Here is a 14,837-nt window from a genome sequence, read left to right as displayed (position 1 = left end):
AAGTTCATTTATAACTTTTTTCCACTATAAAATATTAATATTCCAATTTAAAGGACATACAAAAACGTTACACTAAAGTATAGCTGCTTTAATTAGTAAACAATTTAAGGTTTTCTTAGCTTAATATATATGTATACATGTAGGATGATATTATTCTTTATTTTACTAACTATTTAAATTAGTACTGCTTACTTATGAACTGAATTAAAAAGTATGACGATAAGATTTTGCCACCCTACTTTAGGTTGTGGCATAGCATGATTGTAACAAATTATTCCTTACTTTATAAAACATTAATTATTCGATGTGATTGATAATTCTAGTTGTTAAACTTGTCATTATCTAAGTTTCTCGTATAATTATTTATTTAGGGCTTGTGATCCTTAGGGCCGAAGGACTAGTGCGCCCTTACAAATGAGGGCCTCCTTAGGCTCCCATCCTTAATATATTTAATTAGCTCAAAGAAACTTTTGATTAATTTTAACAAGAAACGCAACATTAGGCGATTTTGATAAATATTTTATGTAAGATTTTATTACTATCTATTTTCTCGATTAATATTACTAGCTATGTACCTCAACCAAATAATGGCACCCAATATATCAGTAGATGTAAGGGCGAAACAAGGACTTGTATCTCCGGTCAAAATAGTAAAAATTATTCAAAAAAAAAAAAAATAGAAGTTTGGTAATTCTATTGCTTATTTCTCATTTATTATTAGCAATTGTACTTCTGACATCTTTATTAAATTTGTACTGTTTTTTTTGAAAGAAAAAAAGAATTGTACTTCTGACATAATAGACATGTAATCCAAAAAACCTTGGAGATTATTTGGGGAAATTTCTTTTTCCATATTTAGCAAAAATTCCATTTAACTTCTAATTTTTGATCAATTTTTTTTTTTTTTTTTTGTATACGTGCCACATGGAACCCAACATTACAAAACATTCAATTAGTCATGACACTTTTACTATCAATGACAACCATTGCATCAAAAATAAAAAATAAAAAACAAATTGACAATCAAACTTGTCATAAGTAGGAACTTGATGAACTTGAGACCAACAGAAAATATATGGGAAGTATAAGCTTTACTCTCTTTCCTCACCGAATATCAAGTATATACAAGTTATTTGTAACCACCATTCCAAAAAAAAAAAAAAAAAAAAAAAAAAAAAAAAAAAAAAAAAAAAAAATTATTTGTAGCCATAAAGTTTGTTATATAGCTAACGAATGAAACTAAAGGATGTAAATCCTTGTCATTTGTCATTCTCTATGATTAACAGAAGCGTTTAAGGGAAATTTTTAGATAGACGGCGGAATGAAGGGTAAACGAACAAGTTACTTTAACATGCAGTGAACAACTTATGAATAGCTTGGACAATATATATAATATACTCCGTATAATCGGCCAAAGTTCATTCTTCGGTTAAATAAACAAATACAAATAAGTTTTATATATCATCACTCTCATTTTAAATGATTGAACAAATAGAGGATTTCAAATGATAATATTCGGCTCGCTTGATTTAAATTTGTTAAATTGTTAGTGAATGAAAAGCTTTACTACACTCGGCTGGCTCAAATCGATTGCAATCCTACTACTAATGTGATAATAATGCATGCATGTTGACATAAAAGCCTCATGGCCTTAAACTTTTATACACAAATTTGTTTTCTTATAAGTGGGACAATTATAGAAAACCTTATTCTTTTTTCTTTTTTAAAGTGGAAAATTGATGAGGAATATTCCAATAAAAAAAATTATGACGAATATATGAAAATGACATGAAAGTAGACAATACTAAACAAATAACAAGGATAATGTACTATATTAATATGTGCTATTATCACATAACAAAGCTCCACAATAAACTTAATTATCATATTAAAAGGAAAAAAAAAAGAAGTTTACAACATACAATGGTTTTAAAAAAAACCAAGAAAAGAAAGGAAACAAACAGAGAGAAGCAACCAAACACACCCTTAATAATTATTGCCCATTGTTGACCCCATTTGTTGTTTATCTACAATTTGTGTGGTCTTTTCTCTCTCCATCCTTTTCAAACCCCATTAATAATTAAAAAAAAAAAAAAAAAAAAACCCACAAATTTAAATAGAAAATGATGTTTCATTTAATTTAAGCATTGCTCCTGAATGATCCAAGAGCCTTGATTGCTGCTGCTCTTAGGATGTATTGGTGGTAGAATGCTGCTACTGCTGCTCCTATGAATGGTCCCACCCAGAATATCCACTGTAATTTAACACAATTCACAAATAAAATTAATTAGTTTGACTGTGGAAAGTAAATGTTACAACTAATAAAGACCAGAGGAAGTATAATGTAACTACGTACGTGCTCGTTCCATGATTTCTCTTGGTTGTAGATCACGGCAGCTCCAAAACTTCTAGCGGGGTTGATTCCGGTACCGGTGATTGGGATAGTGGCCAAGTGAACCATGAATACTGCGAAACCGATGGGAAGTGGTGCCAACACCTTCACATAGGAACAACAAAAAATATGTTAGGTTTTTATATTTTTCATATGTCCATTCACTACAAGAAATAGTCACATTTGTGACCTAATTTTTCACCCACCGGTTCATAAAATTAATATGCTACACGTATTATTTTAAAAATGTAACAACTTTATCCGAACATTTAAAAATTGTGTAATATTACAGATAAATTAAAGTAAACTTACGGGAACATGGGAGTCCCTAGCGTTTCTCTTAGGGTCAGTAGCGGCGAACACCGTGTAGACAAGAACGAAGGTACCAATGATCTCAGCACCAAGACCGGTACCCTTGTTGTATCCAGCAGACATCACGTTAACACCACCGCCGTATCTAACATAGAAAGCCTTTTGGAAGCCTTTAACTAGCCCAACACCACAGATAGCACCAAGACATTGAGAAATCATGTAGAAAACTGCCCTTGGTAGAGACACCTTCCTTGCAATGAATAGCCCAAAGGTCACTGCTGGGTTGATGTGTCCTCCTGCATATCACACCACCAAACAAAGTTAGTTACCAACTCGTCGTAACAAAAATTAATAAGAACAGGGACTGTCTAAAGACCAACTCAATCAAAAGTTTAAGCAGATAGTTGAAGTATTATCTAGTTGTATTAATATTACTTACCAGAGATACCGGCGGTGCAGTAAACAAGGATAAAGATCATGCCACCAAAAGCCCAAGCGATACCAAGGATTCCAACACCACCACAATCCTCACCACCAGCGGCGGGATCAGTCTGGCTTTTGTACCCAATCACAGTAAGGATAGTAATATACAAGAAAAGAAGAGTAGCAACAAACTCAGCTATGCAAGCCCTGTAAAATGACCACTTAGTGAGCTCCTCCATATCAATGAGTGGAGTAGGGGGAGGGTCATGGTAGTCCTTTGCTGAGAACTCAGGCTGGTTCGGCTCGGCCACGGTTTCGACATCCTTTGTCATGGCGTCGTACCTAGAGGGAGAGTGGTAATTAGAGAGAAAGAGAGGAGGTTGAGAGTGTATGTTGTTTGTGAAGATAAGAGTGATTATTAGGAGGGGTATTTATGCAAGGTTAAGGGGTATGTTAATTAATTATGTAAGAGTGTATTATTTTAGTGTAATGTTTGGAGCATAATTGTGATTAATGAGTTGGATAATTTTAGTAATATTTAGGGCTGTGGGATGGCTTAATTATTAGCCGTCCAAATGACATTTGATTTTGGTTGTCTTAGTTTGCATTGGTCCCACCATTTCCCATTTTTCCAACGGCTCCCTCGTTCTTTTCTCTAAATTCACTAATGTAGTATTATCCTTTTTGTCTAGTTTTATTTTATTAATTTTCAACTTTATTATGTTTGGAAATTATATTCTTCATTTTCTAGAAAATGTTTTCGACCGTTTTTCCGTATGTAAAGTTTTCCTCTTTTATGGTATTTTTCGATTACTTAGATATTTTCGTGGTTGTCTTTAAGGTTTATACGGAAAAGTTCATCTCTAATACCTTCAACAAGCTACCATTTTGGATGTGATGAAAAAAATTCTAGAGGCTACAAGAGATGTAGGGTCAACTTAGAGAATCATTCATTGTAAGGGTATCAATTGCAAAAGATGGAACTAGATAATTAAACTAAAGCAACTATAAATTGAATGGTAGTTACATTGATCAAACATTCATTATTATAAATCATTTTGTTTGTCCATTTATCGGTGATTGGTCTTTAATCAATCAAGAATGTTCATGGATTAATATTGTCATGTCTGATATCCCTTCTTTTTCATACTTCATCTTTTCTTAAATGTTTTTTAAATTTTGATTGTGCATTTTGCTAATGCAAAACTTTGACCATAAATATCGTAATTGCTTATTAGTGAAAAATATAACATTGAATTTTAATAAGCTTTCATTAAGACTAATTAAGTAAGACTCGACATGACTATGTTACGTCTTATATATTAAACATAATTTAGAAGATTCTCTCATCTTATAAATAGTGTCAAGATTACAATGAGAAGAACAAAAAGAGATGGAAGAAGTAGTAAATTGAACACCAACTACTCCCTTATGATTGAGACATTTAATAATAGGTAAAACGAGGCATATTCGTAATTTTTTTTACCTATTTTGAGTTCGATTTAGGCCCATAGAGGGCCAAAATGACTCCTAAAACCTTAACTGAACTATTATTAGCAAGCAAAAAATAAAAAAAAATAAATAACGACATGCAAATCTAGACATTTCTTGACACGCATACTAGACATTTTCGTGTTTTTTTTTGCTAATTTCGAGGTCAATCTGGATCTATAAGGGCTAAAATGACCCCAAAAACCTTAATTGAACAATTTTCGACACGCAAACCAAGACATTAGATGTTCAAAAGGGGTATTATAGTCTTAATCTCCTAATTAGTTAACTTAATTTGCTAGTTATTAACAGTATTAGTCATGATTGAGAAAAAGACTAGACCACATGTGTACCAATGGGAAGACGTTAAAAGTTTATCGATGAAAAAGTCAATATCAAAGGTGTACCAATACTAATTTTCCCTTTTTTTTTAAACCAATGAAACATAAAACTTTTTTACTTTTTATTTTTTATTTTTGAAAGTAAAGGAAACATAAAACTTTTTTTTTTTAATTTTATTTTTTTGAAAGTAAAGGAAACATAAAACTAAACCAACATATATAACTTCCTAATTTCCTAATATATTCCTTATTCGGTAAGTCACATGAAAGTTTAGTTGGTCGATTTAGGTGTTACAAATGTTCTCTCGCTACGATCACAAACTATTTGAATATAAACTTACAAATTTTAATCAATCTGCAAACTGACATAAATACACTAATCGGTCAACGTATCTTTTAAATATGATGCCAGACACATATATACTTCATGAAAATTTTCTTCTTTAGAAATGACAGTGCTTATAATATCATTGTTTACACAACAATAATTAGCTAATTATGTAACTACAGGTAAATGTTATCTGGCCTCATTAATCAATTAAATGTTTCTCCCAAATGACACAATGATTAACTGATGATGAATTACAAATTTTGGATAACCTTATTTGATGTGCTTGCCTTCTTGGCCAAGCCTTGCAAGTTGCAACACTAAAATACATTACTGTAATTTTAAGCGATCAATTAATTATTTACTGTAAAAAAAAAAAAAAAAAAAAAGGTGATCAGTTAATTAGCTATCTCTTCTCGTGTTTTTTTTTTTTTTTTTTTAAGGTGAAACCAAACAAATAACAAATTACACGATACTAGTAGAGCGAATTAAATGAATTGCAGCTCCCCCTACAATTTGGTGAGCCCTGTGTACTCACTGTCTATCTACTTTGTAAATAGTGTACTGGTGAAAGGTTGATTCTAGGAGCTGAATCTTCCTTAAAAGCCATAGTAAATTGATTTCACCACGTCCATCACCTCTTAGTCAGGTAACAAGAGTAAAAGAATCCGAAAACACAATTAGCGAGTGGATATTAGATTTGAAGCCTACTGCAATTCATATAGGCAGGCTAGAGTTGGGGTATTTTTTAACGAGAAGGTATTGGATGCGGACTGCCGCATACATAATTACGTGCGGCAGGCTTGATTGATATATTTCATTTGTTGGCTGATATGTTTCATGTGTTGGCTGATATGTTTCATTTGTTGGCTGATATGATTTTTGTGTTGGCTAATATATTCCTTTTGTTGGCTGATATGTTTTTTTTTTTTTATTTTTTTATTTATTTTTATTTTTTATGTTCCTTTTGTTGGCGGCTATAAGATATCAGTTGGCTGATATGTTTCTTTAGTTGTCTAATATCTTTATTTTGTTGCCTGATATGTATATTTTAATTGTTGGCATATATGTTTCATTGTGTTGGCTGATGTGTTTATTTTGTTGTCTTATCTGTTGCTTTTGTTTACTAATTTCATCTTGTTGTTAGCTGATATGCTTCATTTGTTGGTTGATATGTTCCTTCTGTTGGCTGATATGTATCTTTTGTTGGATAATATGTCCCTTTAGGTGGCTGATATGTTTCATTTGTTGGTTGATATAATTCTTATGTTGACTGATACATTTTTGATAAGTCGTGTTTTGTGCATATTTGTTAGCTTATTTTTTTGTTGGTTTTATTAGCTTAGTCGAGTGTTTTAATCTATTTTGGTGTAATTTGGTTTAGTTTCGATGATTCGATGCTTTTATGGGTAGTTTCGTTGTTTTTGATGTATTTCAGGATTAAAGGAGCTAATTTGGATATTTTACGAAGTCACGAAGCTAAACCGAGGCCCACGAACCTTCACGAGGCTTGTTGATTGAAGAACGAGCTATTTAGGGACTTTTGGAGTGAGGCACGTCCGTGCCTAGCAGAGGCACGTCCTTGCCTCCAAGTCAGTTTACACAGCTATGAGCTTCGACATTAGGCACGTCCGTGCCCAAAACTGCAGAATTACACTCGTCAAGAGGCACGTCCGTGCCTGGAAGTCAGAAGACAAGGTTTTGAGCACTCGATCTGAGGCATGTCCATGCCTCTTGTAGGCACGTCCGTGCCTCCTGGAAGGATTATGCGCCAAGAAATTGAATTATCTTCTTATCTTTCTAGGGCTATAAATACACTAAGTATTGTTTTATTTGATCATTAAGTTTTTATTAGTCTCTAGTTTTACATTGTTAAAAACCTAGTTCTCTCCATTAATTTGCTTTGCTTTTGTTATTCAAGATTCAAGATTTCTACTTTCCGTTTTCCATTCAATTCAAGTTTCGGTATTTTCTTTTCATCTTTAATTTTCTTAATTATGTTTTCCTTAATTATTTTTTGTTATTGTTTATTTCATTATGAGTGAGTAGTTTCTTTATTCCAAGATCTAGGGTTGCCCAATTATGATTGATGCATGAATTAATTCTTTAAATTCTCTATTAACTTTTGTAATTGCTTATGCTAAATTGATTGTAATTATGCCAATACTAGATTAGAGATAATTAGTATTGTTATTATTCCATTGTTTCTATCACAATGAGACTTGGGTAAACGGAATTGGGTAGATCAATTTAGGGTTTGAGATTCAACATGAGAAAAGTTGGGTTGATAATTGGGAAGTTAGAGTAATGTGTTTAATGTCTCTAATTTGCATGATACCATGAGAATAGGCTTGATTGTATGTTAGGGAAGCCATTGATACTCGAGAGAGGTCTTTGGTATTGATTAGGGTTTACTTTTCCCCATTCGATTGGAATCGTATGTTAGGGGTAGAAATATAATTGCATCGATCGTAATTGTGGTGATACTTGATCTTGGATGTTTTAGTTATTTGATTTATCATACTCGTTCAATTTGTTCTAGTTTTCCATACTTTAGTTTCAGATTATTCCACCATTGTTGATCCTTGCTTAGTAATAACTTGAGTCTAGATAATTCAGGTGAACCATAGTCTCTGTGGGATCGACCCTGACTTGCCCTACTACATAGTTATAAGGATTAGTTAGGTTATTTTTGCTAGGTGTGCGACCTCCTATAAATTTTTATTAATGTATGATATGTCCCTAGCAAATGTTGACTGATATCAAATATCAATTGGTTGATATGTTCATTTTAATGGCTGATATGCATCAATTGTTGGCTAATATGATTAACAACATTCAATATATTTTTATTTCCTTCTCTTTCCTCTTTCCCCCTCTTCCTCTCTTTCTTTATTTCTCTCTCTTTCAAATGAATAATGTATCAGCCAACAACCCAAAATGCTCAAACTCGCGCACTCCCTCACTCTTCACCACCCCCACCACCCACTTCGCCACCATTCGCCGCCGTCTCCTCCGCCGCATTTCCCTCCCGACCACCACCACCCGCGCCACCTTCCCGACCTAATTCACTAACCCAATACAACAAACCACACCAACAACTGCACAAACCACCGCGTCACCCCACAACAACAAACACCAACAAATCAGCCCACATCGTCCCGCATTTCCCACTCCTTCTCTTCCCTTCTCTTTCTCTCTCCTCTACTCTCCTCCTTTTTACTCTACTCCATTACCAGATCAAAATCAAAATCAAAATATTCACATCACCCTTCGTATAATACACATCAACACAAACTGACTAGGAATTGCATAAAATTCACATCAATTGCATAAAATCAGAAATTCACATCAACACAAATTGACTAGCAAGAACAACATTGGGAGCAACATATGCATCAACAGCGAACTTAGGGTTCCATTGACCCAAAAAAATTGATAATCCCTGTCCTCTGTAATCCCATTTCACTCAATCCGGTGAATCCACTATCTCTCGCTTCGTCGGCGGCGGGAATTGCTGGTGGGGTTGCATGGCGGCGGCGGGGGAGGTGAGAGAGCGAAGAGGGTGAATCGCAGGATAGAGAAAGAGAAAGAAAGAGAAGAAGGAGAGAGAAAGATAAGGGATGAGAGTAAGAGTGTCGCACAAGCCGCACCAAATAGTTTGTGTTTTGTCAATATAACGAAAAGTACATTATAAATTTGAGCAATGTATTTTGCTATTAATTAAATACTCTTTATGTTTCCTTTTGTAGTTTCTATTCAACTTTTTACGATCTTCAAGGCTTACATTTGATTATTTATATATTTAATTACTCTTTCCGTCTTAAAATAAGTGGGATGTAGACTTTTTTCACTGTTTATATATTAGTTTTAACCATAATTTTTTATTAACATAATAAAAACATATTTTATCATAAAATATGTTGTTAGATAAGTATTAATATAAAGTTTCATAATAAAATTTTTAAAATAATTTCCATTAATATTTACTGATATAAAATTAAAGTCAAACTGTTGTATCGACATGTATGCAAAGGTTACTGTTTCTGTTATTTTGGGATAGGAGGAGTATGTATTAACAAAATTTACAAAATTATGATATTATGAAGTTACACATTGAGTAACAAGATAAGAAAAAAAAGGAAGCAATAGTATACTCTCCTTACAAGAGGATTCCTAATGCGTTGTTTAATGTTTTAACTCACTACATAGTATTTCATTATTTTTTCTCTCTCATACTTATATTTAATCAATGTAGGTTCTTGAAAAATTAACAATTAAAAACAACGATAAATGGGAATTTTGATACGAGAGCGATGCATGAAAAGTAGTGGGTTATGAAACAGCCTGTATTGAGAGGAACATATCACATATATGTTGCATATGATTAAATTGGACATAATGGACCACATCCTTCGTTTTATCATCCAATTTGGTCGATTTTGCTTTAGATATCCGGCCACCTATTTCTCCTCTTCAACTATAAACATCACTTATACGAGGACAATTCTAGCATGTTTGTAAAAGTTGTCTGCTTCCTTCATAATTGGCTAATTGCAATGCCGTTATCTCACTTTTGTTAAGGTCATTTTTTCTATTATTCATAATTATTTTTTGTCAATATAATGTTCCTAGCTATTTCAAAAATAAAGTCGAGTAATTAGTATATATATATGACACAAACTATCTTGTTTTTATGTTAGGTACAAATGTGCCAATTAATTACAAGTGCCTTTGTGAGGGTATGCAAAATAGGTCACTAACAAGGCCTCTAAAATATAATAGGTTCAGAATAGACACTTAATTATATGAATGAGGAAAGCAATGAAATACTTTGTAATAGGCAAAATGTAATGAACAATATGTGCGTTATGCCTTAGCTTATACTTTACTAAATGTACCTACTCGATGCCCGACTTTACATGCAAAATCAATTTTTTTTAATCATGAATCCCGAAAGATATTTTACAAATATCGCCTTCGAATCTCCGACTAACACCTGCAAATAAAATTTATTTTACAAATTTACCCTTAAATAAAAATAAAAAAATTTACCCCCAAAACACAATTTACCTCCCAAAACCCTCACTCCCTCTTCTCCCTCTTAAAAACAATTCTCTCTCTACACCAACACCACCACCACATACTTTTACCACCCACCACTACCACCACCTCCTCTTAACCACCCACCACCAACTCCTCTTTTAACCACCTACCACCACGTCCTTTTACCACCCACCACCACGTCCCACCCACCATCACGTCCCGCCCACCACCACTACCACCACCACGCCCCACCCACCACCACGTCTCAATCTACAAAGTAAGTTGCGAAAATGACGAGGAAGGACAAGAGAAAGGTCGTCGTTGAAGGAGTCGCCAGAGACAAGGTCAGTTTATTTATTTTATTTTTTCTGGAATTGGCGGAAACGCCCAATTTTTTCGCCACATCAGGGCTGAAACGCCTAGAATTTTCGATCACCCATACGGTTATTTGAAAATTCTAGGCGTTTCAGCCTAGATCTGACGAAAAAATTAGGCATTTCTGCTCCTTTTTTAAAAAAAAATAAATAAAATTTCGTATAAATTTCATCTTCGATTTCATCTAGGCTGATTTCGTATGAAGAACTCCTAGCCGAATTTAATGTGGGGTTTTTGCTGTATTAATTTAGGCTACTCTAAATGTTTATTATTGTTGTTGTTGCTGTTGTTGTTATTTATTATTGTTGTTGTTGCTTTTTATTATTGCTGTTGTTGTTGTTTATTATTGCTGTTGTTGTTGTTGTTGTTTATTATTGTTGTTGTTGCATTTTATTATTGTTGTTGTTGTTGTTTATTATTGTTGTTGTTGCTTTTTATTATTGTTGTTGTTGTTGTTTATTATTGTTGCAGTGTTTGTGTAAAAACTCTGCAATTCTGATGTACTAGGCTACAGCTAGTGTATTTTTTATTGAGGCTCAGGAGTCAGAAATTTGGAAGAAGTCTTACACGTTTTTCCAGTAGCTCAGGAGTCAGAAATTTGGAAAGTGTTTGCTGTTTCTTTGCTACTTGGAGATGTTGGAGTAGTGACATTGTGTCCTTATGGAACGATATAGAGTACGAGTATTATTGAGTATTGATTTTAGTTGTCCTTTGGTTGAATATAAATCTTCTAATACGGAGTAACATATGTGTCTAATGCTATAATCAAATATTACGAGTAAAAATAAAAGTAGTAGTACTCCTTTGGTTTTTGTAAGTGTCATATTTACCAAATATGATTGTCATTTTAAGTGTCATATTTTTGGCAGATAACTACATGTAAATATGGAGTATTATACTATGTATTCATCATTCCCTCTTCTCTCGTTGTCCCATTCAAATCCACTACTATTTTATTATTACAAAGTATTATTTATATCTTTTTCTTACATCACTTACTTTTTAATAAAATATTAACGGCTCGATTTTATTATTTTGTAATTTTTTAATGCTCCAGTTACTTACTTCTTTACATTTATGCAATTCCACATACAAATATCTATATCTCATGATTTTCAAGTCACCAAAGCTTTATAACTAATCACTCTAAATTTTACTACATAATTTACTGTACCAAAACTTTATAATTAATCACTCTACATTTACTCCTTATTTTATTGTTGTTATAAGCATCATTTAGACATTAGGTCACATTACATATTTCATTAATTGGTAACTTCCCAATTTAGATATTCAAGGGATAGTTAGAAGACTATTTAATAATGTTTTTAATTAGGGGGACATTTAAAGTGTAAAAAGATAGAGTTATTATTGTTGTTGTTGTTTATTATTGTTTAATACTCGTAATGATTATATTAAAATGATACATAAAACACATTATAGGTTTTCTTTTGTTTGCATCACCTATTTTGTTTTTATTATTAATATTATAATTTTTTTTAAATTTAGAATGTAGTTGAGGGTTCTGGTCCACAACATGCTAGATCACGCGGTATTAATGCGTCAATTAGGAGAGATAGGGGGATTAGTATACGGGAAGATAGTTCGGAGCGCGATAGGGTAGTGGATGATTATGGGACTCCGGGTTCGGGTTCGAGTTCGAGGTACGAGGATGATGGACCTGAGGATGATGTAGATGAGGGTGAGGCTAATGTTAAGGAGCAGCCGCCTGTCGTGACGAGAGGTCCTGATGGGAGATTTACGAGTTCCCGACTACCACGATCTGCAGCGACTTGGCTTGTTCAGGGGCCGATGGACGGTGGGCCCGAGGATGGGAGCGTTATTCCTAGTTTCGAGGCCCATGTTGCTCGGTATATTTGGGATGGGGAAGATCGACGGTTTTTGCGTTGTCATACTAGAGCTGGTGTGTGTAGAGACTTGACTGACTGGTTAGAGCGATTTATGGCTGCCACTACTACGCGGATACGACAGACTGGGTTGTCGCACCTGCCTAGCATTATGCACGAACACATTCCACCTACCTTTTGGTGAGAGGACCATCATATTGCACGACGTACACCACATACTTGGTATTCGGGTTAATGGGGATATGGTTGTTGGTGTCCTAGTGACCAGTATAGGAAATTGGTAGGTGGGTTGTTACTGTTGACTCAAGAGAAGCAACAGGTCAAGACTCAGAATGCCATCTACAGGAACGGTGGCGTCCATACTGACCAGATTATTTCTAGGTGTCGTAGTGAGGAGCAGCTGGAGGCGGTTCAAGCCATTGGTTACATTTGGGTCCTATTGGGTAACACGCTCTTTACTGAACAGAACGGTACCCGTACTCACCCTTCTTTTCTTAGTGACTTGTGTATCGAGAATAACCTGAAGAGGTTGACGAGATACTCCTGGGGTTCAGCCACACTAGCGTACTTGTATCGTCAGCTCGGGCATGCCACCCAAAATGGATGTGATTCTATCGCGGGTTGTCTGACTCTTCTACAGGCTTAGATATACGAGTACTTTCCATGTTTTTGGCCTCACCAGGGTGTGTTGACACGGGACATCCCTCATGCTCGTGCTGGGTTATGAGATGTTGGTATGATGCGGAAGCATCAACAGCGTCTCGTGTCCTTTCATACTCGACTTGACCACCTGGCTAACTATAAGGTATAAATAGATACGTAATTACTATTTGTCTTATATTGATTTTATTTACAGTTGATTTACAGGTATAACTAATTTGCAGGTATGTTGGTTGCCATACGGTGCTTTTCCCGCACAACAGGTGCCTAGGACTATGTTTACTGGATGTATTCGCTATCGAGGCATCATAGAACCATATATGCCCGATCGAGTTGTTCAACAGTTGGAGTTTATACAGGAGATTCCCGGTGACATGATTAAGCCTGATGATGCTCATAGACCACTTAGTGTGAAGTCTTATAGGGTCAGTTTTCAGCTCTGATGACCACTCTCATGTGGGATAGATTTGTCCCCGGTGCTGTGTTCAGTATTCTGCTTGGTGGATATACTAGAGTTCCACGTGGAGGACATACTTTTGCCCCTAACTACCTACCATGGTTTGGGAGAGTTAGCAATCCTATCGTCACTCCTAATGTTGAGGATGATGTCAGTCTTCCTGAGAGGACCAACGTTGATTACGTAAGTTTTTTGTTAGTTTTTTTTTTATTTAATTATTTTTTCCCTATTATTTCTATTAATACACAATTATAATGGTTTGTGCAGTGGGTAGGGCGATTCATGGTTACAGCGCAGCGATCACATAGTGAGTACCCTACGCTATCAAGGGACACCAAAGTAATGTTGGAGCAGGTGATTGATGATTGGAATACAATAAATGGACTTAGAGATTAGTTGTAATATGTATTCTAGCTTTGCCTTTGTTGTTTTATTAGACTATGTTTTGGATGTTGTTAGTGGACATTTATGTTTTATCACTTTTGTTGAGAATTATCAAGTTGACATTTATATATTATTATTTTATTTTCTAATTATGTAGTACTTACTTAGTAAATTTTAAAAGAAATCATGTTTATTAATAAAGTTATATAAAATTTAATAAAAATCCATAACAGCACTCAACAGTACTCAAGAGCTAACTAATGTCTGCCACAATTGAAGCCTTCTCTCGTACCTTGCCTCCCATCCGTGTACACTTGCCTGTCGAGCGTTAAACCACATTGGTGAAATTGGAGGAAGTGGGTGGTCTTGATCCATATGCAAACGAATGAAATGCGATCCACCAACAGTTCCAATCACGAACTCTGCACTAGGCCTGTCTAAGCGTCCACGATTGTTCAACGGTAAAACAGTGGTAGATGGATAGTAGCACGATGGTTTATTTCCTACTCCATAACAAATCACTACCACTACTAGAAAACACCTTATTTACGACGGAAAATTCCGTCGGTACACCCTATAAATCCGTCGGAAAGGGCTGTTTTCGACGGCATTCCGTCAGAACACGTTGTCGGAGATCACTTTGTCGGGAAAACTGCCATTTTCGTTGGAAATTCCGTCGGAAAACACTATTCCGACAGAATTTTTTCGTCGAAAGAGGTTTTTCCGGTACGGGAAAGTCCGTCGGAAATTTCAGACGGAA

At 34.6% G+C, this 14,837-nt stretch overlaps 1 protein-coding gene and 1 long non-coding RNA gene across 2 annotated transcripts; one reads left to right on the top strand and one right to left on the bottom strand.

Annotated features, from left to right (window-relative positions):
- Positions 1-1,855: 1,855 nt before the first annotated feature.
- On the bottom strand, positions 1,856-3,582 carry LOC110711864 (aquaporin PIP2-7-like). The gene is made up of 4 exons (XM_021890306.1): positions 3,144-3,582; positions 2,705-3,000; positions 2,357-2,497; positions 1,856-2,254 (listed from the first exon to the last, which is right to left on the bottom strand). Exons 1-4 carry the CDS (start codon positions 3,457-3,459, stop codon positions 2,141-2,143), a joined length of 867 nt encoding a protein of 288 aa, XP_021745998.1. The 5' UTR covers positions 3,460-3,582; the 3' UTR covers positions 1,856-2,140.
- Positions 3,583-10,026: 6,444 nt separating this feature from the next.
- Positions 10,027-14,565, top strand: LOC110711984. Its single transcript, XR_002509470.1, has 4 exons — positions 10,027-10,677; positions 12,218-13,381; positions 13,461-13,876; positions 13,961-14,565. It is a non-coding gene; the product is annotated as an uncharacterized LOC110711984 (long non-coding RNA).
- The last annotated feature ends 272 nt before the right edge of the window (positions 14,566-14,837 follow it).

The sequence above is a fragment of the Chenopodium quinoa genome, unplaced genomic scaffold (genome assembly GCF_001683475.1).
Source record: "Chenopodium quinoa cultivar QQ74 unplaced genomic scaffold, ASM168347v1, whole genome shotgun sequence".
Lineage (NCBI taxonomy): Eukaryota > Viridiplantae > Streptophyta > Magnoliopsida > Caryophyllales > Amaranthaceae > Chenopodium > Chenopodium quinoa.
Note: the sequence above shows the minus strand (reverse complement) of the source record. Positions and strands in the feature narration are given on the sequence as shown.